Raw genomic sequence first — 27,152 nt, 5'->3', positions numbered from 1 at the left:
CAATGTTTCATTTTGGATCGTCCCGTGTTACAATGGGCCATCGGCGGAATTGGAACACCACTATTGCACGACATGGAAGGTATCGCGTGACTACAGGAGTGAAAGGCCTATTATCAACCTCGAGCCATGCCCTTGGCATTAAAGGCCGATGCAATTTTTGATAGAGTCTTATCGCAACTTGTCTTTTCGCCATTGCTCTGCTGTCGAAAATTCGGAAGCCTCTTTGAGATTCTGGGAATACAGAAGGCTAGCCTAATCGATGAGGCGAAGACGAGTTGAGTTCCTGCAAGAACGCTGCTCTTATCAAGAAATTTTTCTCCGAATGGAATATATAAGTGCTGCAGGGTTCTAAGTGATACTTAGGACGCGGAGGCATGCATAACAAGTATCTACGTAAGTTCTTGTTATCTGGAACGCTTAGGCAGTTGAGGTATATTCCAGAATGATCATAGGGGGGCACTTGTCGGCGCCAGCAAGGCAAAATCATGGCATTAACAGACTTAAGGGAAAAGATTTGTTACATATTTCGTCCACCAGTGACCATTATAGTCTGGCCGTTGACATAGCTCAACAGTGGGCTAACTACTCCCAAAATGGATCTCGCTGCTTCAGTAGGAGAAGCCGGTCGCCGAAGAGGGATATCAGCATACTTTTCCTCATTGCCACCAACCTTCGTAGACAGCTGCTTTGTTGGGATGCCAAGAGAGACCTTTTCTCCATCAGCAGTGGTGATGAAGGCACCGGCCTCTTTGGCTTGAGTAAGACGGGTGAGAACGAAGCCAAAGGCGATCGTGTTGGCGCGGACGCCGAATTGAGGACCCCACTCTTTGGCGATAGTCTTGGTGAGACCGACTAAACCGGCTTTGGCGAAAGAGTAGTTCGCTTGTCCCCTGTAATTTGTATGATTAGTTATGCGTTCTAGGATGGGAGGGGGATGGGGAGGGCACGAACGCATTTCCGTTGACTCCGCTAGTGCTGCTGATGTTGACGATGACTCTGGATTCTCCGTCCTTAACACGGAAGTAGGGGGCAGCGGTTTGAACGAGTTTAAATGGCGCCGTTCCGTGGACAGCAACCATCTTCTCCCATTGCTTATCAGAGAGCTGGGGCCAGCCGTCAGCGAGATTCTCTTGCCATCTCCAAGTCGATAATTCGGAGAGAAGCCATAAAAGTATGGGATAGCCTCACCTTGTGAATTACACCGTCCCATGTGTAACCTGCGTTATTCACGATGATATGAATCTTCCCGTTTCCAAAGTCCGCGGCTTTTTGCACGAGCCTCTTCAAGTATTCTGAATCGGTAACATCTCCAGCCACGGCGATGGCGCGCCCGGGACTCGCATCATTGATGGCCTTTGCAACCGCCTCACATTTCTCTATTTATTCCCAAAGGGGAAAAAGTGGACTTAATCAATGCCATTGCAACCTAAAGCCGGGCGTATCTGAAAAATTGGCGTAGAATTATGGATGACATACGAGCATCAAGATCCGCAACCACAACTTTAGCACCCTCATTTGCAAAGAGTCGAGCAGCTTCAGCGCCGATTCCTTGGCCGGAACCTGTAATAATTGCTACCTGCCCGTGGAGCATACCCTGAGGGTAGTTCAGGTGTGAGGACACCTGGGATAGGCGGTCTTGTGGAGCCATTGTGTACGGGGTATATATATGGGGTATATCTGCACAGCTCAACTGTGTAAACAGTTATCACGATGAAAGAAAAGAGAAGCGCACGGGTTTTTAACGATAATCGAGAAAAGGAAGAATAATAGAAAAGCAAAAGCATTGACGTCGAGAAATGCGTCGGTATTTCTGTCGGTCTCGAAGCTCCCCAGACAACCATTTAGCCCCGGATTTTTAGATGCCGAGGCCTGTAATTGCCGTGCTCGCTGCTCTCTCGGCTCCCAATGAAGAGCGCTGTTGGGCTTGAAATCACCGAGGTTTTGGTGCCAAGGACCGGAATCCTAGGGACAAGCGAGGAACCAACTTGAGGAGGTTCATCACCGTTGAACGCGGACAAGATGGATGCAGGAGTACCATGCGGAATGAACGAAAACAGTGACAGATAACTCATATGTGCAGAGCTCTCTATTAACATTAAGTAGTTGTCGCTCCAAGAGGAGAAAGTCTAAGTCTAGTCCGTCTACTAATCCAAGCTGCGATCTAATTTCAACCAGCGCAAGCAGGCGCAATACCGCTATGCCGATAGTCGAACGCCTCCAGCAACCCCGTTAAATGCGCATACGCCGCCAGCACGACCAGGACATGGAAGATCTGATGGGAATGTCCGAGAATATCAAATTTCCCGGGCCACAGCCTCTCTGGAACCCGCATCGCATAGATCGCTGCACCTAGAATATACAAGCACCCCTGCAGCAGCAACCACCAGAGCCCAATCTGCCAACGCATCTGTGCGAATCCAAAGACGGCAACCCCGTGTACGAGAGGAAACACAGCAGACAGTCCCATTGAAACGAACATCGTCGCTCGAAACGGTCGCCAGGCGGGCGTTCGGAAACGAGGAATCGTGGAAACGATGGCGCAGCCGAGGCCTAACGCACAGATCATCGACCAGTAAAGTATTTGCAGATTTGGCATGCAGTAGAAACCGTAATATATACTGGGGATGAAACTACCGGTGATGAGGCCCACGATCCCGACATAGTCGCATGCATTGCCGATGTACGCCACCAGCGGAGAGTGGTTGGAAATTGTATGGTAGAGGGCGCTCATCCCAAGACAAAACGCTGCACCAGCAAAGAAGCAGCTAAAAGCAGTTACATCTGCATGGTTTGCGGTCTCATATCGGGCGGAAATGGCTCTGTAGATGGTGAAGGAGAGAGGGATGGATAGGAGAGCTGGAAAAAGGTGGGAGTAGATGTTCACTGTCTCATTGTGAATGTAGGCTAGCGATTTGAAGCTTTTCACAAAAGACTCGGAGGCAGGCCGATAGCCAGTGTGGATGTGCTGGTTGTCGCGGAGCCAATGCGGTAGATCATCCCAGTGAACGGTCCTGACAGTTGTTTTCACGACCTTTGTTGCTGTGACTGTCCCATCCGCTGATTCTGCCTCTGTTTGGATGGTAACTTGGCGGCGTTGCACAGCTGATACCTCAGCCCTCAATCTTTCCATTTGGATACCCAGCCATCCAGTGGAAATTCAGCTCTCTGGTGCGATCCTAGGTCTCCCGTTGCTGCTGAGAGAAAAGAGCCCGCAGCTTCAAGAATTAAAACGTGACGCTGTTGCAAACAGAGCAAACAAGAGGCACGCCGGGGAAACTGCATCCACGTCTAGCGGCCGGATGCTCAAAAGGCCAACAGCGGCGGAGGAAGTGTCTCTCCTCCTCAACCATGGATATCATATTGTCTCCAAGCTAATGGAAGAAAGGGGTTGCAGTTTGACTGGGTATCTCAGCAGTTACGAGGACTAATGCGCCGGATGAGTTGAAAATGGCGCACAGAGCTGCACACTCAAGGTCAGGCTCAGGATGGGGCCGCCAGAGACAGCTGAAGCAGCCGTCAGATCCTTTGGAACAGGCCGGATTTGTATCCAAAGGAGACAGTTCGTAAGTTCCTATTATGACTTTGCCAGCATATATTTGATCAATGGAGTGGAGCTGATACGGGATCTAATTGTAGACTTCTTGACGTCAAGGCCCAGGAATCATACTTTAGACTCATTATGGATCGGTATGCTCAGTTCTGCAGGGACAACTCCGGTAACCTAGATGCAGCTTTCGCATCTCTGCCTAGAAACCCTTCGGATGACGCGACCAAAAATCCACCTGCAAATTTTCAGAAGACGGATTCAAAAAAGCAGGCCACTCAACCCATTCTACGAGCAGCCAAAGAGCTCTCAACCATCCTAGTTTCCCTTCGAAAACTGAGAGAGGCTATCCTGGCTACAGCTTCAAAAACACCACTTCCTTTCTCTCAAGATGTACATGTATTTTGCGTTCGGACCGCTCTCCTTGCGGCACATCCACCTTCTTACTACCCTCCATTGGAGCGGTTGTTGAAACAACTTCATACGCCGGTGAACCCCCTCGGTACCTCAGCTTCGAACGAGTTCGTAACTTATCTCATCCTCGATTATGCTTGTCGCCAAGGCGATCTTGCTGCTGCTTTCCAATTACGCGAAAGGGCAAAAGTAAAACTTGCATATCAGCACGACTTGGTGGACTGTGTCCTTTCCGCTCTGACACATGATAACTGGGTCATGTTCTGGAGAGCCAGAGAGGATGGGGATGGCTATGTCAGGTCGCTGATGGATTGGGCAGCGGATAGCATGCAGCTTCGTGCTCTCAAGGCCCTTGGAAGGTCGTACCTTACGGTAGAGATAGGCTTTTTAGTTGAATCTTGCACCGGCCGAAAGGATGGCTGTACATGGGAAGAGCTGGCGCAGAAATATAATCTCGGTTGGAAGAAAGAAGGCGATAGAGTGATCATAAGGGCTAGAAAACAGGCTACTGGTAATGCGAAGCCGATCGCAACTTGAGAGTGGAAATTGTGCAATCATGAGTAGGCGTTCCCTCGGCGCATTTAAGGTCCAAAGCTATCCCCAGTTCTGCAGGAACACGCAACAACGGGGTTTTGGAGTATGGTGTCGCAATAATGTCAATTCGTTAGATCGTTGGTGGCTGGGGATCGTTCAATTCAATTCGTTATTTTAAAGTCTGAATTTGGCCGCTCCCAGTTGATATCTCTCGATGGCGCATGCTTGGAAATTTCCTGCGTCAGATCGAGTTTGAGCCTTTGTGAATTCTCCGAGCAAAGTTCGTAGATTGTTGAGAGGTTAAACGTGAGGCTCTGAAAAGATTTGTTGCTTCTGATGAGAGACTCGAGTATTTCCCTTGACTTTTGACGATCAGCGAATCCGCCCAAACGAAGAAGACAATGGATGTAGTTACCTCATTGAGCTTTCCTACATAGAGTAGGCACACTGCTAGATTTTGTGCGACCAGGGTTTCATCCTCTGTTATCACTTGATGGTCACGTAGATTTCTCCACTCGGTGACGGCATCGGTAAATCGACCTTCCGCCATGCTTAGCAGAGGACCCAGAATACCACCTGATACATTTGGAGAGCTTTCCAACAACACCCTTGCCGCCTCTATGTCCCCGATCCTAAGATGTAGAAGCACCATTCTCGCGATCTCTAAGCCATTTGCTTGCGGGACCTTCATGCTTGCCAGCGATCGCCGCGCAGCCTCCAAATCGCCCATTTCTATCAATGTATTGACGGCTCGGATGCCCAGGTCGCCTAGCCGTTCTTTCCACATATTCTTTTCCTCGTGCCCGATCTCTGGACGCAATATCTGCGTCCTGGCCTCCAGACCAAGCTCATATAATCCCGTGATCCCTCTCCTTGCGTCACCAAAACCGATACTCTGCAGCCGCACGGCCAGAACGCGGAGTGGCCATGGCACTACGTGTTGAGATCGGCTACCCGTGTCGCTGTCAAGGTAGTAGAATGCTGAGCTAAGATCCTCCAGTGCCTTTACTTCTTGAGCTGCAAGCAAGGTATTTCCGCAGAGCTCAAGACAAGCCAGACGGGTATAGAAAAGTGAAAATATACTTGAATGATCGTTTGAGGATATTATGGGAGATGTTAAGATTGCCGCCGAGAAATGGGCCGCTAGGAGGAAATGTCCTTCACTTAACAAGTCGTCCAAGATTAATAGGGCAGAGTGTAGGGATGGGTTCGGGGGCAGCGCTCGAAATTCCGAACGAAATGCGGGCGGTACTTCTAATTGTGAGAGGGGATGGTAGATGTCCCGTCGAAGAAGGAACGAGAAGCTCTTGTCCACGGGTAACGTGGGGGTTGATGGCACCGATCCCCTCGTAGATGAAGCTGACTGGCTTGCACTATGGCTGGTTCGCGTTTTGGGGGGATCACCGCTCTGTCTGGGGCTTTCTACGGTTCTATCAGTCATTAGGATGATCCCGCCTTTGGAGGAGATACGAGAGAGAGGCGCATACTCGTCTGGCATATCTAAAGGGCCTTTGGTAGAGCTTCGAGGGCGCGTAGCTGAGGAAAAGTCAGCTCACAAGAACATATCGGGCAAATGGCATCACTGGGGTAGCATCAATGCACAGTGGGGAGGTGTGCGATACTGACCTCGCAATGACCTGTTACGCCGATGCTTGGGGCTCGGGGCGTCCATTGTGATGATCTGTGCGTGTGTAGTAAATTATCCTTTAACTGCTTCACTCTGAGCATTTCCATCCACTCAGAACATGTTCCTTGGTGTGTTCTTTTTCCCCCTCCATCACATAGGCATGCGGGGAGAGCTGCAGAACAATCATTCCGCACCGACGACTTCACCAGCCCAGCTGCCGGTACTGCCAGGCGGTGACTGCACGGGCCACATTACCCCCTTAAATTGCCCGCCAATTAGCGGCCCTTTACATAAACTGATCTCCTGGGGAATCTGGTTTAGTACACGTCAGGAGGGATTGTGTGCTCGAGGCTTTGTTCATGGTCATCGCATCGGTTGACGTGTAAGCAGGAGATTCCGCATGCCAAATCGTGGTCCTCGATACCGGCCATCGCTTGAAGTTCTCCATCAGAACTCGGTCCTCGAACTCCACGAAACACGTCAACCAAAACCTCACATAATGGCTCCCCCGAACAAGTACTCCGTTATCCTTCCCACCTACAATGAGCGCAAGAATCTGCCGATCATTTGTTGGCTGATCGAGAAAACCTTTCGCGAGAAGTAAGGCGCCCTCGCTATGTACTTTCAGACTCACTCCGGTCTTCATCCCCAATCGCTAACGTGTCCCTTCCGCTCTCATAGCAACCTCAATTGGGAGGTCATCATTGTTGACGATGCGTCCCCCGACGGGACCCAAGAAATTGCAAAGCAGCTTCAGGGGCTGTGGGGCGAAGACCACATTGTTTTGAAGGCCCGCGCAGGAAAACTCGGCCTCGGGACCGCCTATGTTCACGGCTTGCAATTCGTCACTGGCAACTTTGTTATCATCATGGACGCCGACTTCAGCCATCACCCCAAGTTTATCCCCGAAATGATCAAAATCCAAAAAGAAACCGGCTGTGATATAGTTACGGGAACAAGATACGCGAACCGTGACCACTTGCACGGCGGTGTCTATGGTTGGGATTTAAAACGCAAGCTGACTTCTCGTGGCGCAAACTTGATCGCGGATGTTATGCTGATGCCTGGAGTGAGCGATCTGACGGGCAGTTTCCGTTTGTATAAGAAGCAGGTGTTGGAGAAAGTTATCAAGAGCACTGAGAGCAAGGGCTATACATTCCAGATGGAAATGATGGTTCGGGCAAAAGCAATGGGCTACAAAGTGGAGGAGTGTCCTATCACCTTTGTTGATCGTCTCTATGGAGAGAGTAAACTTGGTGGAGAGGAGATTGTGGAGTATCTCAAGGGGGTTTTCAGCTTGTGGTGGAAGGTCTAAATACCTATCATGTCTCGAACGAATTCCAATACCCTTTTTATTTCTTTTTCGCATTGCTGGATGGCGAACCGGTGCAGCGGGTTTCAGGGAAATGGAAATGTACAACGCAAGGGATTCATGTTTTCTTAGTAGATACTTCTAATGATAATTCTTTGGAATAGTGACACTGATGGAGATCAACTCTCACCATAATCCATCATTTTGGTGAAATCGACCCTGGGACAAAAGCGAAACCCGGAAGCCAGTTGCTCAGAGCTTTTCCATCTTGTTCAAATATCGTTCAACTCTTGATACGAGTTCCTTTCTCGGCTCTTCTTGAGTTCGTCCGCCCGGCGAATGGAATGCACCTGCGACTAAGCCACTAGTTGTATCCCATATATCACGGCCGCCAGCGCCTTGTTTAGTTGCATTTTCCCATCTCTCAAGTAGCATCTTTTTGTTGACCCACATCGGGACGTATTCGTCCTCCTCCCCAGGTAAGACGAGGAGTGAGCCTTTCAGCATACCCCTAGAACCAATTGCACCAAATGTTTGCAGTAGTCGGTCGTCATTAAGGTCAGAGCTAAATAGGTCGTCTTCAAGGGGCGATTCAGGACTGTCTGGGCTTGTTATGCTTAGAAACCGGTGACTAGATAATGGGACATCATGGGGATATCCTAGCTGAGCTGTGGCTGCTAAAGGCAATGCCGTGTCCATGTTACCAGCAGCGACATTCGCCTTTGCTAGAGCGACGAGCTCGTTGTATACTTTTGTCAACGCTTCTGAGGTAGCACTACCGGTTCCGAGAGTTTGCAAGAGATACTCTCTGTCTGATACCGGTGCCTGAAGGATCGCTCCGTCAACTGATTGTCGTTTTAACCCAGATCCTGCCTGGAGTGGATTTGGGGAATAGAGATAATGGAGGACATCCTGGCTGCCAGTGGAGTGGCCCATCAAAGCAATCATCCCCGGCTTATCGTGACCCCGACCCCCTTTATATCGTCTCACATATTCAACACAGCTACCAATTTCTTCAATGTCTCTGTCTAAAGTCGACATGCCCCATCCGCTATAGGAAGACGAAAGGAGCACTGAAAAGACGGACCACTTGGTCGGCTCAAGGGCTTTGGCTATGTCATTGATAAATGGGACTGTCCCCAAGCCATCTGACAGCCCTGCGATAAAAAGCAGCGTATGAGGCTTAAGTTCTGGGGTTGAGCCTCCATATTCAAATGCGCACAGCTTGTCTAACTGCACTCTCATAGTGGTATCAGCTTGGATCTGGGCCATTCGATTCGGAAGCGAGTATCCCGTGGCTTCTTACATAGTGGTGCAGAATCCCGAGGCGAGGACTGGGAGTGGGCTGTTGATCCATGATAGTTTAAGCCAGAGTCCGATTGGATTACGCTTCTCTTGTCGATGGAATACGACCGTTCGCGGAACTAAGATTGTTGTTGTCTCCGTTACAGAGGCGGGTGGGGTTGACACAGAGGTTCTCTTGATTAGTCATCGCAACCATGATTCTGATGTCACATATGTATGAGCACTCCAGGGACTTTGGACCTTTTGCTGGTTGAAGTTATCGCTGCTGGATGTGGTAACAACGCTGTTGACTTTGCTTTTTATTCACTGGGTTCTGCGCAATTGAAGGCCAGGTGTAGCGAACGTCCAGCAAAAACAGACGTCTCACGTCTCAAAAGCTTTGAAATCAGAGCCTCACCCGCCCAAGAAAAATCTATTCCCATGTCGTGAAACGCATACCTGCTAGGTATGGTTGATAATGGCGCCACCGTTAGCGCGACGATCTGGCCGGCTCCGCACAGCTGCCCGCAAGTACACAGATGACGCTTTTCAAGCCGTAGGACTAAGTCCGGATAACTCTGGATCTGAGCATCTGGCGGCCGAAGAACTCCAAAATGCTCATGCGTCTGATGAAGACTTTGTAATGGGTGAGGATAACGAACAAGCTGCTGCTGAGGAAGAAGATGGTAGGAAGCCCCTATCGATGTACTCTGGGGGAAATACTGACAGTGAACAGATTCCGATGATGAAACAGGCTCTGTTGTAGGGTTAACCTTTGATAAAACAGAGCAGGCTGAGCGCAAGATGCTAGCCAAACTAGATAGGGACATGACACATTCCCGAGGGTTGCTTAAACCTGCTGAGCATACCGCAAAGAATACACAGTTGAAATTGACATTCGGAACTGGTGCTGAGGACCTCCTTCCAGCTATTTACGCAAGGGATCGCTGGGCTTACGGGAGAGATTCAACTTTTCCAAGTGCAGAGAGTTTTCAGGGTGCGCAAAGAACCAGCCCATATGGGGTAGGTGGGTTATTTTGCTACCCCAGCTTTAAAATGGAGTTTGAATCTACCGAGGCGTGGGATTGGTATTACGATAGCTCCATCGGAGGCTGTCTTCTGAGGAATCAGCAGATAAGGGCCCTGGAAGAGAATGTGGGGCGAGAGTACTTTCCCCAGGATGGAGATAAGAGGCATACCGTTTTGGTTGGGCCCCAGGGCAAACAGAAGGAATTTCACTTGGGACTCCATGAATTTTTTGATTTCGGGGTGGTTTGGGAACCACCAAACCCGAAAGCGGGTAAGAGTGGCAGGTCAAAAAATTCCGATGCGCGGTCCCATGGTTCGCTGGGCGACAATGCTAAGGATGCTCACGCAATGCCAGAGATGGAGAGGTTCAGGGAAGGTTGGATTCTAAACTTTGGAAGTAAGATACAATGTGCTGCATGGGCTCCAAACTGCAGTGGCACGACCCAGTATCTTGCGGTAGTCGTCCCGCTTCCAGAATCGCAGAAGGCCGCGGAGTGTGATATAAACCTCACTGGGGCTCCTGCCTTTACTCCCTCGCCGCCATATCCAGCCGCGATTCAAATTTGGGCCTTTGAAGCCAAACAAAGCGAAGTTTTCCCTCGACCTTTAGATATGTCTATTGAGCCCCGATTGCGATTAGTTTTATGCACCAGATTTGGCGATGTGAAGCGCCTTTGTTGGTGTCCTATGCCACGAAAACCTCGCTCAAGCCACATAGAAGGGAAAGAATCGATCAACCTTGGCCTCTTAGCGGGAATCTGGGGAGATGGAAGTGTCAAAGTTTTGGATGTGAATATCGAAAAAAATTCACCGACCACGCAATGGGGTACGTTTCCTTATCAATGTTCGAGCGAAAGCACTGACTCTTAGGTGTAGTAAAGGTTGAAAGCCCGGTGTTCCAGGCGAAACCTCCGTCAACACTGTGTACATGTCTCACTTGGCTTTCTCCGGGTGACCTGGTTGTTGGTTGTGCAAATGGATTCATTGCGGTCTGGAGCCTCCCTGCATCCTGCGGCAAATCGGAATCAAACCCTGTGCCATATATATATACTCCAATTCACACTGCCTACATTCTTAATGTCGTTTCGGCTTATCCAAACCACCCGTACCTCCTTGCTTCCAGCAGTATAGACGGCCAAATGAAGCTCTGCTCTCTTGTCGACCCTCTGGTAGATATCGCCGAAGCGATCAGAACACGAATGGGGACGCTAAATCTATCATATTCACCATTCTTTCAAGCATTTGTGACGACGGATGAAGCAGACTTTGTCCGTTTGCAGCCAGTTCGCCGTTTCTTTTCGACAATCTCTGTCCTTCGTTCTACATCAAGTGTAACTGCGATTGCACCTTGCAGCCCATGCCACCCTACAATCCTGGTAGGTACCGCAGGCGGTCTAGCTATGGCGACTAACCCACTTCGAAGGCTCCTCAACCCAAAAAACAAACATTTCCAGCAAACTTGGTTCTCACATGAGTGGGTTCTCGCGAGGGATACCAAGAGTGAAAAACGACTCGGCGTCAGTAGATTCTATGACGGTTTCAAGGCAGAAAGCCCGAACCTTCTAAGAAGTGCTACGCAAGGAAAGATATCGAGCAATATGATGACCATATATGAGGAGGAGACAGGCATCACCGTCCTTGCTCACAACCCTAACGACCATTGCGGAGGATGGGCATGCGCAGGGTTAGGATGCGGGCTGCTGCGGGTGGAAGACCTAACCCTCCGCCCTCGAAGGTAAACTGCTCTTCGTTGAAATTCGACAGCGACCAAACTATGTGCAACAAGCAGACAGGCTTTAGGCTTGACAGCTTGGCTGGATTAGTCATCCTTGGCGATCTCGGTCCCCGCTGACCGAAGTAGGATGGCGACCGAGAGCCTCTTTGTTTACTCTGTCCCAATCCAAACAATAAGCTGTTCACAAACCCAGAGGGCACAGGGGATTTCAGTTTGCCACGGACTGGGACAGGAACCATGAATCAGGTCTGTCTATGATTTGGCATCCGAAGGGCTGCCAGCGCCGGGCGCGTTCATGTAATGGGTGGCTGGGAGTTCGACCAGCCACCCCAAATTCGTTCCGCCGGGAATGGCTCGAGGGTTGGCTCGATTAAGATGTCATGATGGAATGTGAATATGTTTCTGAAGATGAATCTATGGAGTATGCGGTACTTTGGCCCACTTATTATCTTCTAGGTGCAGGTGCCTATCGTGGACTCTCCTTGTTGAGGTTTCAGTGGCAGAACACAAGTTCGAAACGAGACGCTACTCTTCACATATTTAGCCTTTGTCTCCTGTCGTCACTCATTATGCAGTTTCAAAGTTTGATTGCCGTCTCCCTAAGTCTCGGTTTCACTCTCTTCGCAGTCTCGCTTCCGCTATCGCCCAAGCCATCTATTCATTCCCCTACTGAGCGAAGACCAGTCACATATTCAGTGGTTCAAGTGGACGGTGGCTCGACCACAACTGATAGTGGCTCTCCGAATGTCATTACGGTGCCTATACCGGCCCCTCTCGTTACGGAGACCCTAATCTCCACCGTGACCATATATCCATCGTCGTCGAGTGGTGTAACGATGACGAGATCCTCCAGCCTCTCCACAGCTACGAAGACAACGTCGAAAGCAGAATCGACAACCTCAAAGAGCCCAAAGATAACAGAGACGGCCTCCTCGTCAACCCCAAATAGCACCTCTTCACCAAAGGTGACGCCTTCATGTCCTACCACGGAGATAGGCACAATCTCGTCAACAGTTCCTGTCTATCCGTCTTCATCGCTGCCGCACCCATCAGGCTCCCCGGCCACATCGACCTGTTACTCTAGTCTAACGTTCCACCTTCCAATGCTTACACCTTTTCCTTCGATATGAATATGTTACCGGCGACCAATATGGATGTTTGCTAGACATGAACGATGTTTTTATGTTTCTTTGTTAAATATTGGTAGGTTTGTGGATAAGTGAGTTGTATAATATGGGAAACAACAATAGTGAGTTAGGCATTTTAGATGGGTAGGATGGGCATTGGAAACATGATTTATGATTTGTGATTAGCATATGAATAGGCAGCTCAACCAATACCATAGAGTACAGGTGCTATGTCCGAACTAAATCTACATGCTGTTGATGTCTCTTGAATCTACTTTGTTAGTTGATACTATGATATCGAGCTTTGACTCATTATACAAGGTCTGAATGAGAATTTTGTTAAATAGCTGTTTTCCCATAGCGACAGAACAACAACTGCCATCTGTGTCTCCTGAAACCAGGGGGTTTATGCTGCTGCTAACCTACCCGTGCCGTTGGGGTCAGCCACCTCTCAACTGGACAGTTGAGATAACCTGAATGGGTTAGAAACAGTGCATAGAGTAGTGAGCTGTTGAAGACCATGTGCAAGGATCATGTCAGAACCTGATGCCTTCTTTGGCGCTGTTGTCTTATCACACTAACTGCTTCTACTTTACTTTCGTGAGGCGAAGTGAGTTGGTCATGATACATGGGACTTCTAATATCAGACAAGCCAGCTTCTGGTTTCAGGAGGAAGAAAGTTTCCTCCTCTTGCATTTGAGTTTCAGCCTGGTAGGCCATGTTTCAATGTCTTGTTATCTTCGTGGAGGGTAGTGTTCACAAACTGTTGTTCCTCCAGAATTCAAAATCTACATTCGGTGTCAGCTACTTCCTTGGCCTTTCTTCGGCGGGAATTGTGGGACGTCTTTTTCACCACTCTATACGGAGTACTTATCACTGCAGGCCTGTCAGTAGGCTTCTCAGCCCCCAGTCCTTTGGTATCCTCTGGCTTTCGCGATTGCGCTGCACGAGCCGAAGCTCCTTTTCATAATACTTCATTTTTCCAGCCAAGAAAGAGTCGAGTGAATCACATATCCTGTCCACGTCCAGCTTGTAGGTAAACCAAAGCTATGCATTAGATGCATACTTAAAATAAACAGGATACCGATCAGAATGGGCCCAGTCTAATAGCCGGGGGAGGTATCATTTGTTAACACCCATACTTCATGTAGGAGATGTCTTTTTGGGTGGAATAAACCAGTATAGTTGAAACGACCAGCTGACACGGGTTTGTGCTTTTTCCAAAGTCTCTCCGGGAAATTGCTTCTAAGTATTCTTGTTTGTCTCAATCATCTGCTTTATACCTGGTACTCTAACCTTGAGGAGTGTTGTAAGTTGCAGGGTATTAAGCATTTTTATACCTTCACCGCCCAAAAAAAGGTTTGCTATTAGTTTTGAAGGCAAGAAAACGCCCTAGAAGAGATCTCAGGTGGCTGGGATTCAAAGATGTAATGGGCGCGTCTCGCGCTGTCATATTTTGGAAGATGCTGTTCTTCGTACCCAGGGCGCATCGTAGTGGGCCTTCGGGGGGGTTTCCTGGGTTCCTCGCCTCGCAAGAAGATTGAAGAGCGCGCCTGTAGATCTCCGAGCGAAACGTTGCGTGGGAGTCACCGAGCAGGTAGCCGCATTAGAGCCTATACTCCATAGTATGCTAGTGAATCCAAAAAGGTTTTGCTCAATAGAGATGTGGCTTCTTTATCTTTTTGGGGCCGTTGACCTTTAACCCACCGTGAAAGTGTTGCTGTATTAACTCCATTGATATTCAATTGCGGTATGCGTTAAATTCGGAATCAACTGCAAAGTAAATTCTTGTAACGCGAACTCTATAGCTTCTTCATTGATTATTGTTGAGATCGTGAACGAGTTGCGTTATCTTGGTTCTGGAAGAATTCAAGATGGACGTAATTGTCCAAACTCCAGATCCCGCTAGCGTGGAGTTAATCTGGCCGGTTGATTGCGCGAGACTACAACCCTTCGACGAAAGCCATTTCACGTCCTGGTTACACTGGTGAATCTGTTAACTCGACCATTCGTGGGCAAAATATTCTCTAGAGCGTCAACAGCCGTGTGAAGATCCAGCGCCTCGGATATTCCAGCAGGCACCATGGCCAGCGGGCCGCGCCTTTCTGAGGACCAGAGCCGTCTGCTCGAAGAGGCCTTGGCGGTCGTTCGGCAGCAGTCGTTAATGATGCGAAGATGCCTGGAAACCCCCGGGAAGCTAATGGACGCACTGAAATGCGCGTAAGTGCTCGATGCGTAACCATCTCCGGCTTGGTTTCTACGTTCTGCCCAAGTTTCGCTGACATAGTCCAGTTCTACCCTGATTTCAGAACTCCGCACGCCCAGTCTACCTCCGAAACAATATTATGAACTGTACATGGCCGTATTCGATGCCCTGCGCCATTTATCCGACTATCTTCGGGAGAGCCATCCTGTAAACCATTTGGCCGACTTGTACGAACTTGTTCAATATGCTGGCAACATCATCCCGCGCCTATATCTTATGATCACTGTTGGCACTGTATATATGGCTATCTCAGATGCCCCCGTGAAAGAGATCATGAAGGATATGATGGAAATGAGCAGAGGGGTACAACATCCGGTGCGTGGTTTGTTTTTGAGATACTATCTATCTGGGCAAGCAAGGGATCATTTGCCGACCGACACGGGAGAGGGGCCTCAAGGCAACCTGCAAGATTCGATCAATTTCATCTTGACGAACTTCGTGGAAATGAACAAGTTGTGGGTTCGACTGCAGCACCAAGGACATTCGCGGGAACGAGAGCAGAGAACCCAGGAGAGACGGGAACTTGAGGTTTTGGTTGGAAGTAACTTGGTTCGCCTCAGCCAATTGGTCGATCTGGAGACGTATAAATCGGTGATACTACAACCTCTTCTGGAACAGGTGGTGCAATGCAGAGATGTGCTCGCTCAGGAGTATCTCTTGGAAGGTGAGCTTAGTATACCCCCCAGGAAGGAAATAAGAATTTGCGCTGAGATTCATATTATAGTGATTACCAAGGCCTTCCCCGATGAATACCATCTACACACCCTCGACATGTTGCTTACAGCAATCTCAAAGCTCAACCCCCACGTTGACATGAAAAAGATCGTTATCGGCTTAATGGATAGATTATCGTCTTATGCGAGTCGCGATTCTGATAGTAAGGACACCATTGAGGCCAAGAGGGAAGCAGAAGAAGATGCAACCCGAAAATTACTGGAGCGCGTGAAAATATCCGAAGAGCCCGGACCTACCGAAGCACCCGAGACCAAACAGAATGGTACTGCTGAACCAGCGAAAGAAAGTAAGATGGAAAAAAGTGAACAGGAATCTTTACCAGGAGTTTCTGTTGAAGCTCCCAAGGAGGATACGGGCGCGGAGTCCAAATCGGCGTTACCGGGTGATATCAAACTGTATGAAGTTTTCTATGATCAGGTCGTGAACTTGGTAAAAACTCGGGGGTTACCCATTCAAGATACTATTGCGCTCCTAGTTTCTCTGGCCAACCTTGCGCTGTAAGTTTTCCGGACGTCCACGATTCTACCAGGCGACTAATGAAAGCACAGGAATATATATCCAAATAAACTAGGTTTGATGCCTCGCTTGTGATTTTTGCTGCAGATCATGAAGTGTGCTAACTGGTGATGCAGAATATGTTGATCAAATTCTCGAATTTGCGACCCAAAAGACCTTAGAACATGCCGATAGCGCAGACCTACACTCTGCGCCAGCCCAATCCAGCCTTCTTAATCTCCTCTTAGCTCCTATTCATTCTTACGCTTCCATTTTCACGGCACTATCTCTTCCAAACTATATCCCTCTATATGCTGCGCAATCATATCCAACCCGGCGTGCCGTCGCTGGGGATATTTCTCGCAATATTTTGAGAAGTAAAACCCTGATATCCACGACGGAAAACCTTGACAATGTGCTCCGAGTTCTCAAGGTTCTAATAAAAGAGGGAATGCAACAGCCCCTTGGCTATCCGGGCATGTCGACACAACGACGTGGTGAAACGGACGAGACGATCGAGGAGCAGGGATGGTTAGCGCGAATAGTCCACTTCATTCAGGGTTCAAACAATGATATCCAATTCAAAGTAAGATCTTGGAGCGAAGCACGTTGTTTCATTCCGCTAACTCTTGGCCCCAGCTTTTACAAGCTACGAGGACAGCCTACTTAGAAGGAAACGAGAGAATCCGCTATACTACTCCCGCAATTATCACTGCCTCGCTCAAATTGGCCCGGCATTTAAAGAAGCGGGAGCATTTTGAAGATAACTTCCAATCACAATCCACAGCGCTATTTAGGTTCATGCACCAATGTGTAAGCACCTTATATCAACGGGTAAATTCGGGTTGTGCAGAATTATCGTTGCGACTTTTCGTTCTCTGCGGTCAAGTAGCCGATGAGGTCGGATTTGAAGAGTTTAGCTACGAATTCTTCGCGCAGGCATTTACAGTATACGAGGATTCTATCAGCGATTCAAGAGCACAGTTCCAAGCTGTGTGTATTCTTGTTAGCGCGTTGTATGGAACGAGGAACTTTTCAAGAGAAAACTATGACACTCTTATTACTAAGGCCGCTTTGCATGGAAGTAAGCTTCTGAAGAAGCCAGATCAATGTCGGGCAGTTTATCTGGCAAGCCATCTGTGGTGGGTTATGGATAGTCCACAGCCAGAAGGCGAAGAGCCCAAGGTCGTAAGTGACCCTGACCCAACACACAGTGTTGCCTTTTTATCTGGAAAGTGTTACAAGTATATACTAACTTTAACTCAATAGGTCTATCGCGACGGCAAAAGAGTCCTCGAATGCCTTCAACGCGCTCTCCGCGTTGCCGATGCATGCATGGACACCGCCGTCTCCGTTGAACTCTTCATAGAGATCCTTAACCGCTACGTCTACTATTTTGACCAGCAAAACGAAAGCGTCACCATTAAGTACCTCAACGGGCTCATCGAGCTCATCCAGTCTAATCTCCAGAGCAACCAGGTTGATGGGTCCATCAACTCCAGCCTTGAAAACCCAAAGCGGCATTTCCAACGAACACTTGAGTATATTAAATCGAGGGAGTACGAAGGAGTGGTCACGGAGCCGTCGGTGTGATGTAAACAGAACTCTGTGTGGCTAATGACTTGATGTATGTTTAGCTTATGAATGGATCTTATATGTATGCAATGCAGCTTTGACTGCCGGCTTTGTATACCTGAATTTCTAAGGGTGGCTTTTTTGGGTGCTTTCCCCCCTTTCCCTCCGTGGAGTATGAATTAGCTTAGTATTTAATACATGTGATACCTTCCGGACTGTGACCCTTGACTGTAATTGGAGATGGCTAATAGAATGATAACTGGCTGTCGAACAACGTTCAATTTCATTTCTCTGCATCCTATGCATGAGTTTGAAAAGTACGGGACCACAAAACAAAGAAGGTACCCATGAACAGCTAGCCAGCTGTCATTGCCATGCCATGCCTGCCTGCCAGAATGCCTGCCTTCCTTGCTGCAATACACTACATGAAAAGCTTGTATTCCAAGCAGCAACTTAAAAACTAACATGTATAAGAGAAACGGAAAACACAATAGTAGCACCCAGCTCGAAAAAAAGGCAAGGCAATAGAATGTTCAAACACAGGCAGTGAGGTAGAATAAAAAACGCCTGAAAGTTCGAACAACCAGGAAAAAGTAAAGAGGTGACGTCTGAAAGTAGGGGATAAAGGACATCTGATGACAGTGGTTGTTCATGCAAACATGGTAAAGACATTAGAGGGTCATGACGATAAGGATAGGAGTTTAACAGCCGACACTGGGGGTGAGAAGAGATAAGCTCCCTGGCCAGCTTCGAACCATAGCTCTAAAATCCCGTAGTGGGAGAGATATTCGTGGTAGCAAACTGTCTCGAGCCACTTCCTGGAGTAGGTAAACTGGAACCTGGCACAGGACTACCAATGTCTCCGGGTACTACACTTCCTCGAGTACTCGACGATATGCTGTTATTATCCGGTTCAAACTTGACGAATGTGCCCTTAGGCCCTTCATTCTTGATGATAAAAGAGCCTCCGCCGTTTTGAGGATTGCCTTCCGTGTCACATATATCGAGCATCTCGTCAAGACCAATTTGCGATTCATTCGGAGAATTTAACTGCTCCACTTGACGAAGAATTTGATTCACATTGTGATACCCGGAACTATCGGTGCCGCTAGTCGTATTTAGCTGCTTGCAAGCTTGGATTACCGATAATCGGATTGCAACAGGCCGTGATGTATGCGCACGATGAGATCCGCCAAGGATGCCAAAAGCATTGGTTGGCCATCCAGCCCCTTTTAACACAAGTTAGCACCTAAGATAGCTTTGGAATTCCATTTCACTGACCTGAGCTCGGCCCCCAAGATGGAGCTGCTGGAAACCCGGGAGGCCCAAACGGATTATGTGCCCAACCCGCTCCCGATCCCGGTGCTCCTAAGGAGAAATGTGGCTTAGAAGCTACAATAGGACTGGTTAGTGCAAAACGCTACTATGATATGGGGAAAATCTTAACTTACAACCAAGGTGATCAGAGAATAACGACGGGCCTGCAAATCCGATTCTTCCAGCGCCAGGAAGACCCGGCGGGAGGGCCGAAGACAGGGGTTGTGATGGGGGTGCTGTGAGAGGGATGTCACTGTCATCAAGCAATGCACTGCTACCCAATTGAGTGCTGAGCTCATCAATCTCTTGTTGGTTCGTTTTCGATTCATCTTTATGCTGGTCATGTGGCACTGTACTAGCGGGTCGTTGAATAGGAGCTGGTCGGGAAAGGGGTTGGCTTTGAGGTTGGGTTTCATGCTGGTTTCTTTCAAAGGATATAGAGGGCTGTCTAGTATGTGTCAAGGAAGCTCCAGAGTTTTGTGACGATTGTGGGGCCGCTGCAGATATCGGGCCAGCTGCATTGGGTTGTGGATGGAACGGGAGGGATGTATGCCCTACTTCCATTTGAAATCCACGACCTTGACCAAGATGTCGTGGTCCTGTGATTCCTGGAGGGAGAGGGATACTGTCTGGAGAGGCAAACCCACGATATTGTCCTCCAAGAGGCCCAGAGTGATTTGTGTACATCGACATGTCATGGGCCATAGGCATGCGAGGTCCCATCGCTGGAATTGTACCGGGATTAGTAGGCAACCCATTCAATGATTGCATAGGGCTGAAACCGAGCGTATGAGAACCACGGCCAACGCCACCTAATGGAGAGAGCGGAGCAGACGGCTGTGGATGATGGAGGAGCGGGGCCTGAGATACTCCTTTTCCCGGTATCGTAGTGCTTACTGATCCAGGTGATAAAGAGGAAGTCTGCGAGATATCCACGTGTGCAGGTTGGGACCGCGGAGATGACGCGTGAGAACCTTGCTGCGAAGGCTGTCGTGGACGTATTGGTGTAGAAGCCTTTGGAACAACCGGGGTGGCGACTTGGAAATGTGGAGATTGAAGAGCTGACGGACCCTGGGGGTGTTGTAGTCCTGGAGGAAGATGCGTCGGGCCAGACTGAGAAGCACGTTTGGCGGCCTGAACTGCGGCTGCTTGGGCAGCCGCTTGCTGCGCAGCTTGCTCCTCACGCTTAGCTTTCTCTCTGCTTTCACGTTCGGCTTTGGCAGCAGCCTCCTTTTCTTGCCTGGCTTTTTCTTCTCGTTCCCTTCGTTCGCGCTCTTCCTTGATCTTCTTTTCGCGTAACTCCCTTTCTTTGGCCTCTTTCTCTTCTCGTTCTCTCTTTTTCGCTTCCTCGCGCTTCTTCTTCTCCCGCTCTTTCTGCTCCCGCTGCTTTCGTTCGAACTCGGCCTGACGTTCACGCTCTTCTTTAAGTCGCTTTTGTCGTTCCGCTTCTTTCCGTTGTCGTTCTTCCTCTTGAGCTTTCTTTTCAGCCTCACGTTTCTTTCGTTGCTCTTCCTTCTTCCGCCGCTGCTCCTCTAGTCGCTTCTCCTCTAACGCCTTTTGGGCAGCTTCCTCTGCAGCTCGCTCGGCCTCCCGTTTTGCTCTCTCCTCTTCTTTGGCTTGCTTCTGGAGTTTCTTCTTGTCTTTTCGTTTTTGAGCCTCGCGGGCTTTCTTTGCCTCACGTTCCACATCAAGCCGATTCTCTTCTTCTAATTCTTCGATGAGCCGCTCTTGACGTTCACGAGCAATCTTCTCTCTATACGCCGTCAGGACTCGTTGTTCAAACATTCGTGCTGCAAATATTTGAAACATTCTCCTTCCTTCTTCCATCCGTTGTTCCTCTGTCATTGCATCCTGTTCATTCCTGTCAGTATGGTGCTGGTATACCAGGATTGCACAATGAACGGACCATTTCATCTTCCTCATATTCTTCATCATCTTGACTATCATAATCTTCCTCTTCTTCATCATCATATTCTTCTTCATCCAAGGGTGGACCATGATTATGACCTGCATGCATGGACTGATGGGCTGCGGACGCAGCTGCATACTGCGTGTCTTCTTCACGTTGCATTCGCCGCTCAGCTAATTGCTCCATCATATCAATAAAATGCTTCCCGTCATTTTTGAGAAGGTCATCAGCTACTGTAAGAATTCCATCTATTACATGTAAAGTCAATGATGTTCCAAACCAATTGGTAGGGAGCATAGGGAAACCGCACCTTTCACAGTTAAGCTATTCCCAAATGCGAAGAAATCGGCGCGCGTTGTTCTGGCTGCATCCTCCAATTCATCCTCGCTATACGGCTCATCATCCTCATCGTCCTCATCGTAATCATCATCTAAGTCTTCATCGTCGTCAGGGAGTTCTTGGACTCTACCTCTCGACGGATGTTGGGCAACGGGATGATGAGAATGTCGATCAAGAGTTCGAAGAGGGGGTTGGTATAGCCGCGGGGGTGCTCCAATGGGCGCACCATTTTCGAACGATCCTTGTTTATGGTTCGCATATTGCTCAAGCTCTTCATAGTATGCATCATAAAGGACCTCTAGTTCCTCCTCAATTGCGGTTCGTTTTCTCCCACAAACTGTACAACTACAGGAATGCTTCTGTTGTTCCTTCATTTTTCGCAATACAGCTTCCTTTTCTACTTTGACCAACGATCGGCGCTCCTCCTCACCGAGTTGAAGCCAGAACTCTTTGATTCGTTCCCGTTCTTCGTGGGTCGATGTATTCCAGATGCGGTCTTTGGTCACTTTGTGTGCAGATCGGTATGCGGAACTGGACAAAGGTGGCAGGGTGACAGGGCGGGCGAGCGACGCGGACGGGGTAGACATGGACGTAGAGCTCCCCTCGGCTTGATGAGACTGAGAACGGCTCTTTCTATTTTTCTTCTTTTTGCCTTTTCGCTTGGAGGGCTCTTGAGATTGATGGAGCACACCGTTTTTATCGTGCTGAAGTCCACGTTGGCCCTGTGTAGAATAATGAGTCTCATCATCTGTATAGTCCAAATCATCATTGTCAAAGGCCGCGTGCTGTCCTTGCGTCGCTGCTCGACTAAAGTCCGCAACGATGTCATGGCCACCGTCACCATTCTGTGCCGGCATGTTACTGGACTGTCGCTCCGCAGCGAGGCGGGCAGCCTGCTTCTGCCGTCTCTTCTGCTTCTTCCGGTTCACGGTCGTCGTGGCGGTTGGCGTTTCGGGACTCTCCATATGCTCTGGGGAGCTAGTGCGGGTCTCTGGGGATCCGGTCGATTTCGCACCGGCGATTGAATTTTGTGTTGTAGGCTTGGTCGGAGCTTTCTTAGATGTGCTAGTCGCAGAGATCTGCTTCGGTACATTGGTTGGCGGTGCCATCGAACGTTTGGAGTTGGATGGCATGTTGCTATATCACCAAGCGCCTTGGTCGACTCGCCGGCCGAAAAGTAAGAGCGCCTGTGGGGGATCGGGTGACGGGGGAGGGGAACGACAGGGCCAGGGCGGAAGAGTGAGAACACGTCTTGCCCTCGAGGCTCGCGTCGATCGGGAGGCAGATAGAGGGAAGGCGAGAACTAGCACTGCAGATTAGGTTTGGTAATTAGGCGTACACAGCAGCAAAACGCTATTCTTGGGACAAAGTGATAGAGGTGGTGATGAGAGAGATTGGTAGGGAGCAGGCGGAATTGGCGGCGGGAAATCGGCGGAGTACAGCCCGTCAGTCGCTGTAGAATGCCGCAGGGCAATCTTTTCAGAGGCTCGAGGAGTCGGTTTGGTGGGTGAAAGGCCGACAGCGCTGGCTGATTCGCGGGTTCGTGGACGATTCGCCTTTCTTGGGTGGTGGGTGTTTGAGCGTGCAAGACTGGCCGCGACACAGGATTGGTGGAAACGGCAAAATGCCGCCCAGCCATCCCAAAACAGCAAGATTAGACGCCGCAAGCGACGCGAATCCACCTTTCCTATTCGGGACTAACCGCCTTGTACGGTACATGACGGTATGCCTGTTCTGCCACTGAAATATTACACGACCACCTCGATGTTCCCCGCCATATAAATTTCGCTGGGGGTGACCTTCAGCGCAGCGTCGCAGCGCTCCGGCTGAAGCGTTCCTTTACTGTTGCATTTGACTATGAGACATACAGGGCACGCCAGTTCTGCTGGACATGTTTTTCCGACTGAAATATCGGACTTGCCGATTTTGCCGGATTGATATTGATGCTTGACATTTTACAAAAGAAAACAACTTTGTGGCGCTCAAAGTCATTGGCAACTCTCTTGAAGAAACTGCTCAGACTCCGCAACCGTCAGGCCTCACAGACAAGCTTCAAAACCCCTATCCTATTTCACACCATTTGCAGAAGGCTGGTATTGGAGAAAAGACCACTTGCAGAATAATTGCTGCTGAGTGAGTGGGAGTGGGAGTGTGTTGTGTGTACGTATCTGCACAGTCCATGTAGGCACATGGACTTTGTTTGTTGATGTTGCTGTCACTCGCTCTGCACTTGGATGGCATAGAGGCTGATGGTGGAAGCCCAAATATGCTTGGTCACGGGAGCCAGGATTGTCTTTTGTGTGCCGTAATTCAGCCCTGTGCAGGGTACCTTGGGCAAGTACCGAGCTAAATGTCCAGTTTGCTAGCAGTGCATGATTAGTCAAGGCTTTTGTCGATGTCAGCCTTCGCAATCATGAACAAATCATAAACACGACACTAAAAGCACAGGCTGAAAGTCTCACCAAGACAATCCTATTCGCGAAAAGCAAGTCACGTCCAGATTCGGCTGAATCATTTTTCACTCTCTTTTTATAGCTCGGTTTTCATTCTTTCAGCAATCCATACAGTACAGTATCCACTCCTACGGACTCGTGTCAACGGATCGAGATTCCTGAAGTAACGCTCTCTCCCCGTCGTATTGACATCGACTCTCTTCTCCTCCCGGCGCGAGCACGTTCAACAAACCACATCCAAGCCGCCGAGTCAATGCACCAGCAAAGCTGAGTGGGAGATTAGCATCGTCAAATCTGTGGTTATTTATAAAGCCAGAGTACGAGCCCCGTCCTTGTTTATCCCCGCAGAATAGCAGTCCGCCTGTCCCCGCCTAGCAAAAGGTCAGCCCGCACCATTCTTGACCCGAGAGGAGCCTTACCCTGAGTGATGCCTTTCGCTTTCAAAGTCCTGGTGAGCTGTCATCACATATCGGATCGTTTACTGATAGGTTGTAGTCATTCGATTATCATCCTAGGACACCTCATCGCCAAGCCTACGCCTTCCTCTCGCTTTTAGACTACTCCCCACGATTACCCGAACGGTAGACCATATCCCGCATTGTGTCCTTGCCATTCAAATCATATAAACCTCAATTTTCAAGAGAAGGATAGAGTTTGACTCTGTGTGGATAAAACCACACAACAAATTTACGTAAAGAAGGCTGTGCTTGTTGCATTCTGTTACCGAGAAGGGATGGCACATCACCAGCCTGAGAATGTTCTTCGGAGGTATGGCTGCACTCTTTGAAATTTTCTCTTGCTTTTTGTCGAGACTCTGGGAGCCGGTGATCATCTCTACACCTGATTATTGCCCATCTGTCGTCTGGCTGTGACCTGTGGTATGACCTTGTTGCTGATACCACTAATCTTGCCAACACCATTTGATAGGTGGCCACTAACAAATATTGTAATACAGGAAGCTCGTTATTATTGGAGATGGTGCGTGTGGAAAGACCAGTTTGTTGAGTGTGTTCACATTAGGCTACTTCCCAACAGTAAGTGCTTCCTGGCTTTGTACCGATACTCCTAGTTTTGGCATTGCTAACTTGAGAGGAAAAAAAATTAGCATTACGTGAGTGATTGATGTGACATTTAGGATTATCAAATGAACCTGTTATACAGCGTTACTGACAGATATGGTGCAAATTTTAGGTCCCTACTGTCTTTGAAAACTACGTCACAGATTGTCGGGTTGATGGTCGATCAGTGCAGCTAGCCTTGTGGGATACGGCTGGTCAAGAAGATTACGAAAGATTACGCCCTCTAGCATATTCCAAAGCCCATGTTCTCTTAATCGCATTTTCTGTTGATACTCCGGATTCTCTGGAAAACGTGAAGCACAAGGTTAGACCTTATCCACCGATTCCAGCGGTTGATTTAACAGCCACTAACTAAAAGACTAGTGGATAGAAGAAGCCAATGAACGTTGCCCCAACGTTCCTATAATATTAGTAGGCTTAAAGAAGGATCTTCGTGAAGACCCGCTCGCCATCGAAGAAATGAGAAGGAGGTCTCTTAGATTCGTCTCGCCCAAAGATGGCAGTGAAACAGCGACTCAAATTGGCGCAAGAAAATATCTGGAATGTTCGTCCCTTACGGGAGAAGGCGTAGACGACGTCTTTGAAGCCGCCACGCGTGCAGCCCTCCTAACATTCGACGAGGACAACCGAGGATCCTGCTGCGTGATCTTATAAGCGGATAAACTGTACATGAATTCGAAACCCTTCACACCATACAATCGAGAGCCTCCACCCAAGGGGGCACCATTAGCTCCTTCAGCATCTCCAGATCATGGATAACTCGGCTGGTATAAAAGTGGGCAAAAAAGCACGGTTGGGGTTTGAGATATCGGCTGGAAATATCTGTCTACATACCACCAGGCGATATATGCATTGGCGGAGTTACGGCGCTAATTTCTTTTCTCCTGACGCTTTATTCTTCATGCGACCTCGAGTTTTATTCCATTCTTCACGTCTCTGACGATTCGGCAGGTTATTGCGTTGTACAGGTTGGCAGGCTTCTTCGACAGTTTTTTGACTTTTGCTTGCTTTGACGTTTATTTATCAGATGGTATTGCCAGCGTTCTATGTTCCTTCCATAATTTTTTTTAATCTGGCATGCCCTTTGTTTTGTGTAAGGGTTGTTGATGTTTTTAATGAAGTGCTTTTCTACATCCATATGTGAGGATGGCTATGACTCTCGCTGGGTAGAAGGCCCCTTTGTCTCTGGTTTCTGCTTCATCATTACTTTGTCAAATATTATGTCTGTTCAATGCATTCTTGTTATTCACTTATCATTGGTGTATGAGGCATTGAAACGGATCGGGCCTGGAAATTGGGCAGAATTGCAACCCTGGTTCTATTGAGATAATGAATTCCAACCCCCAAGAGATCTGCTTTCATGGTAATTCTTTCTGATTATTCTCGTGGAAAATGAGATCATGTCAAGATTCTAGTAATACAGCATAGGAATGTATACACAAAACAACGACTTGTAGTCTTTGCCTATATATTAAAATACTCCGATAAACAGCCGGCAACCTCAAAATATAACATGGAAGCTCTTAACGGACACGCGGCTCAAATTGATCAAGGGATAGACGAATCTCCTCCCGCCGCCGCAGCACGACAATTTGTCGCATCTCTCCCTCACACACACGGGTTGTCCTCAATTCCACAAAACCAGTAAACGAGGGTTCAAATCAACCCTCACCATCCTAGCCTGGACCAAAAAGCCGAAAAGGCTACCTCATCTCTTCCACTCATAATTCCATCCTTCTCGACTGGGCGTCTCCGTCTGTAATCGCCCGTATTCAATCGGAACCCCATCCGTAAACACGCCTTTCTTATGCATTGAAACCCGAAACAAATAGCCCCCATCTCCCACGCCTGTACGTAGCTCTTCGCACGCATTGCGCATGCTAGTATACATGCGTTCGAGCTCCAGATCTCTGGCGGCACGGCGTTTGGCCTGGTACAGGTTCCAGGCACGATGGATGGTCCAATGGCGGAGGTAGCGGTCGCGAGAGAAGCGGAGGGGGCGCGGGGTGAGAGGATGGTAGAGAAAGTAGCGGATAAGGGCTGGAAAGCGGGTTAGGATTTGAGATCTAAAGCCTTGTTCCTGGGGTAGATGAATGGGAACAGGAACGTGGCAGTGCTACTTACTGATTCTCTTGTCTGCTTTAGCTCGGCCTTTTTTTTCAAGAGGAGCACTGGATGTGAATGACCGGCTAGATTGAAGCACTTTTGATCGGTAACAATCCTGCGCTAATGCTTCACGACAGGTGTGGTTCACGAGAGCTTGGACGGACGGACGAAGGGGTATTCTGAAGACATTTGCCAGTGAGGCGAGAATTGGAGATATTTGTTGCCTCATAGTTGATTAATGGCTAAAGCCAATTAAACTAGTCAAGGATTGA

The 27,152-nt window shown here is 48.8% G+C and overlaps 12 protein-coding genes across 12 annotated transcripts; 6 read left to right on the top strand and 6 right to left on the bottom strand.

Annotated features, from left to right (window-relative positions):
• Window positions 1-414: 414 nt before the first annotated feature.
• D8B26_003123 (uncharacterized protein) lies at window positions 415-1,735 on the bottom strand. Its single transcript, XM_003068592.2, has 4 exons — window positions 1,477-1,735; window positions 1,189-1,376; window positions 952-1,103; window positions 415-890 (listed from the first exon to the last, which is right to left on the bottom strand). The coding sequence occupies exons 1-4, from the start codon at window positions 1,646-1,648 to the stop codon at window positions 518-520; spliced, it is 885 nt and encodes a 294-aa protein (XP_003068638.2). The 5' UTR covers window positions 1,649-1,735; the 3' UTR covers window positions 415-517.
• A 339-nt stretch (window positions 1,736-2,074) lies between these two features.
• Window positions 2,075-3,192, bottom strand: D8B26_003122 (uncharacterized protein). Its single transcript, XM_003068593.2, has one exon. The coding sequence runs from the start codon at window positions 3,128-3,130 to the stop codon at window positions 2,168-2,170; it is 963 nt and encodes a 320-aa protein (XP_003068639.1). The 5' UTR covers window positions 3,131-3,192; the 3' UTR covers window positions 2,075-2,167.
• Window positions 3,193-3,317: 125 nt separating this feature from the next.
• Window positions 3,318-4,643, top strand: D8B26_003121 (uncharacterized protein). The gene is made up of 2 exons (XM_003068594.2): window positions 3,318-3,563; window positions 3,637-4,643. Exons 1-2 carry the CDS (start codon window positions 3,448-3,450, stop codon window positions 4,493-4,495), a joined length of 975 nt encoding a protein of 324 aa, XP_003068640.2. The 5' UTR covers window positions 3,318-3,447; the 3' UTR covers window positions 4,496-4,643.
• Window positions 4,644-4,733: 90 nt separating this feature from the next.
• Window positions 4,734-6,268, bottom strand: D8B26_003120 (uncharacterized protein; the record flags this gene model as incomplete). The annotated part of the gene is made up of 3 exons (XM_066124045.1): window positions 6,119-6,268; window positions 5,980-6,028; window positions 4,734-5,922 (listed from the first exon to the last, which is right to left on the bottom strand). The coding sequence occupies exons 1-3, from the start codon at window positions 6,162-6,164 to the stop codon at window positions 4,734-4,736; spliced, it is 1,284 nt and encodes a 427-aa protein (XP_065980120.1). The 5' UTR covers window positions 6,165-6,268.
• A 154-nt stretch (window positions 6,269-6,422) lies between these two features.
• Window positions 6,423-7,953, top strand: DPM1 (dolichol-P-mannose synthesis). Its single transcript, XM_003068596.2, has 2 exons — window positions 6,423-6,719; window positions 6,801-7,953. The coding sequence occupies exons 1-2, from the start codon at window positions 6,520-6,522 to the stop codon at window positions 7,432-7,434; spliced, it is 834 nt and encodes a 277-aa protein (XP_003068642.1). The 5' UTR covers window positions 6,423-6,519; the 3' UTR covers window positions 7,435-7,953.
• D8B26_003118 (uncharacterized protein) lies at window positions 6,799-8,826 on the bottom strand. Its single transcript, XM_003068597.2, has 2 exons — window positions 8,738-8,826; window positions 6,799-8,664 (listed from the first exon to the last, which is right to left on the bottom strand). The coding sequence occupies exons 1-2, from the start codon at window positions 8,786-8,788 to the stop codon at window positions 7,684-7,686; spliced, it is 1,032 nt and encodes a 343-aa protein (XP_003068643.2). The 5' UTR covers window positions 8,789-8,826; the 3' UTR covers window positions 6,799-7,683.
• Window positions 8,827-9,193: 367 nt separating this feature from the next.
• D8B26_003117 (uncharacterized protein) lies at window positions 9,194-11,483 on the top strand (the record flags this gene model as incomplete). The annotated part of the gene is made up of 3 exons (XM_003068598.2): window positions 9,194-9,401; window positions 9,452-10,570; window positions 10,621-11,483. 3 exons carry the CDS (start codon window positions 9,194-9,196, stop codon window positions 11,481-11,483), a joined length of 2,190 nt encoding a protein of 729 aa, XP_003068644.2.
• A 565-nt stretch (window positions 11,484-12,048) lies between these two features.
• On the top strand, window positions 12,049-12,609 carry D8B26_003116 (uncharacterized protein; the record flags this gene model as incomplete). The annotated part of the gene is made up of 1 exon (XM_066124044.1): window positions 12,049-12,609. One exon carries the CDS (start codon window positions 12,049-12,051, stop codon window positions 12,607-12,609), a length of 561 nt encoding a protein of 186 aa, XP_065980119.1.
• Window positions 12,610-14,580: 1,971 nt separating this feature from the next.
• VPS35 (Vacuolar protein sorting-associated protein 35) lies at window positions 14,581-17,866 on the top strand. Its single transcript, XM_003068600.2, has 7 exons — window positions 14,581-14,826; window positions 14,899-15,536; window positions 15,597-16,104; window positions 16,156-16,178; window positions 16,240-16,688; window positions 16,742-17,290; window positions 17,372-17,866. The coding sequence occupies exons 1-7, from the start codon at window positions 14,690-14,692 to the stop codon at window positions 17,693-17,695; spliced, it is 2,628 nt and encodes an 875-aa protein (XP_003068646.2). The 5' UTR covers window positions 14,581-14,689; the 3' UTR covers window positions 17,696-17,866.
• A 439-nt stretch (window positions 17,867-18,305) lies between these two features.
• Window positions 18,306-22,375, bottom strand: NST1 (Stress response protein nst1; the record flags this gene model as incomplete). The annotated part of the gene is made up of 5 exons (XM_003068601.2): window positions 18,306-18,906; window positions 18,959-19,069; window positions 19,129-20,845; window positions 20,901-21,151; window positions 21,214-22,375. 5 exons carry the CDS (start codon window positions 22,373-22,375, stop codon window positions 18,440-18,442), a joined length of 3,708 nt encoding a protein of 1,235 aa, XP_003068647.2. The 3' UTR covers window positions 18,306-18,439.
• A 1,322-nt stretch (window positions 22,376-23,697) lies between these two features.
• Window positions 23,698-26,008, top strand: RHO2 (Rho GTPase). Its single transcript, XM_003068602.2, has 6 exons — window positions 23,698-24,076; window positions 24,191-24,463; window positions 24,651-24,729; window positions 24,801-24,806; window positions 24,887-25,078; window positions 25,138-26,008. Exons 2-6 carry the CDS (start codon window positions 24,429-24,431, stop codon window positions 25,426-25,428), a joined length of 603 nt encoding a protein of 200 aa, XP_003068648.1. The 5' UTR covers window positions 23,698-24,076; window positions 24,191-24,428; the 3' UTR covers window positions 25,429-26,008.
• A 167-nt stretch (window positions 26,009-26,175) lies between these two features.
• Window positions 26,176-27,148, bottom strand: D8B26_003112 (mitochondrial 54S ribosomal protein mL40). Its single transcript, XM_003068603.2, has 2 exons — window positions 26,899-27,148; window positions 26,176-26,814 (listed from the first exon to the last, which is right to left on the bottom strand). Exons 1-2 carry the CDS (start codon window positions 27,107-27,109, stop codon window positions 26,483-26,485), a joined length of 543 nt encoding a protein of 180 aa, XP_003068649.1. The 5' UTR covers window positions 27,110-27,148; the 3' UTR covers window positions 26,176-26,482.
• Window positions 27,149-27,152: the final 4 nt, after the last annotated feature.

This window comes from Coccidioides posadasii, chromosome 2 (genome assembly GCF_018416015.2).
Source record: "Coccidioides posadasii str. Silveira chromosome 2, complete sequence".
Taxonomy (NCBI): domain Eukaryota; kingdom Fungi; phylum Ascomycota; class Eurotiomycetes; order Onygenales; family Onygenaceae; genus Coccidioides; species Coccidioides posadasii.
Note: the sequence above shows the minus strand (reverse complement) of the source record. Positions and strands in the feature narration are given on the sequence as shown.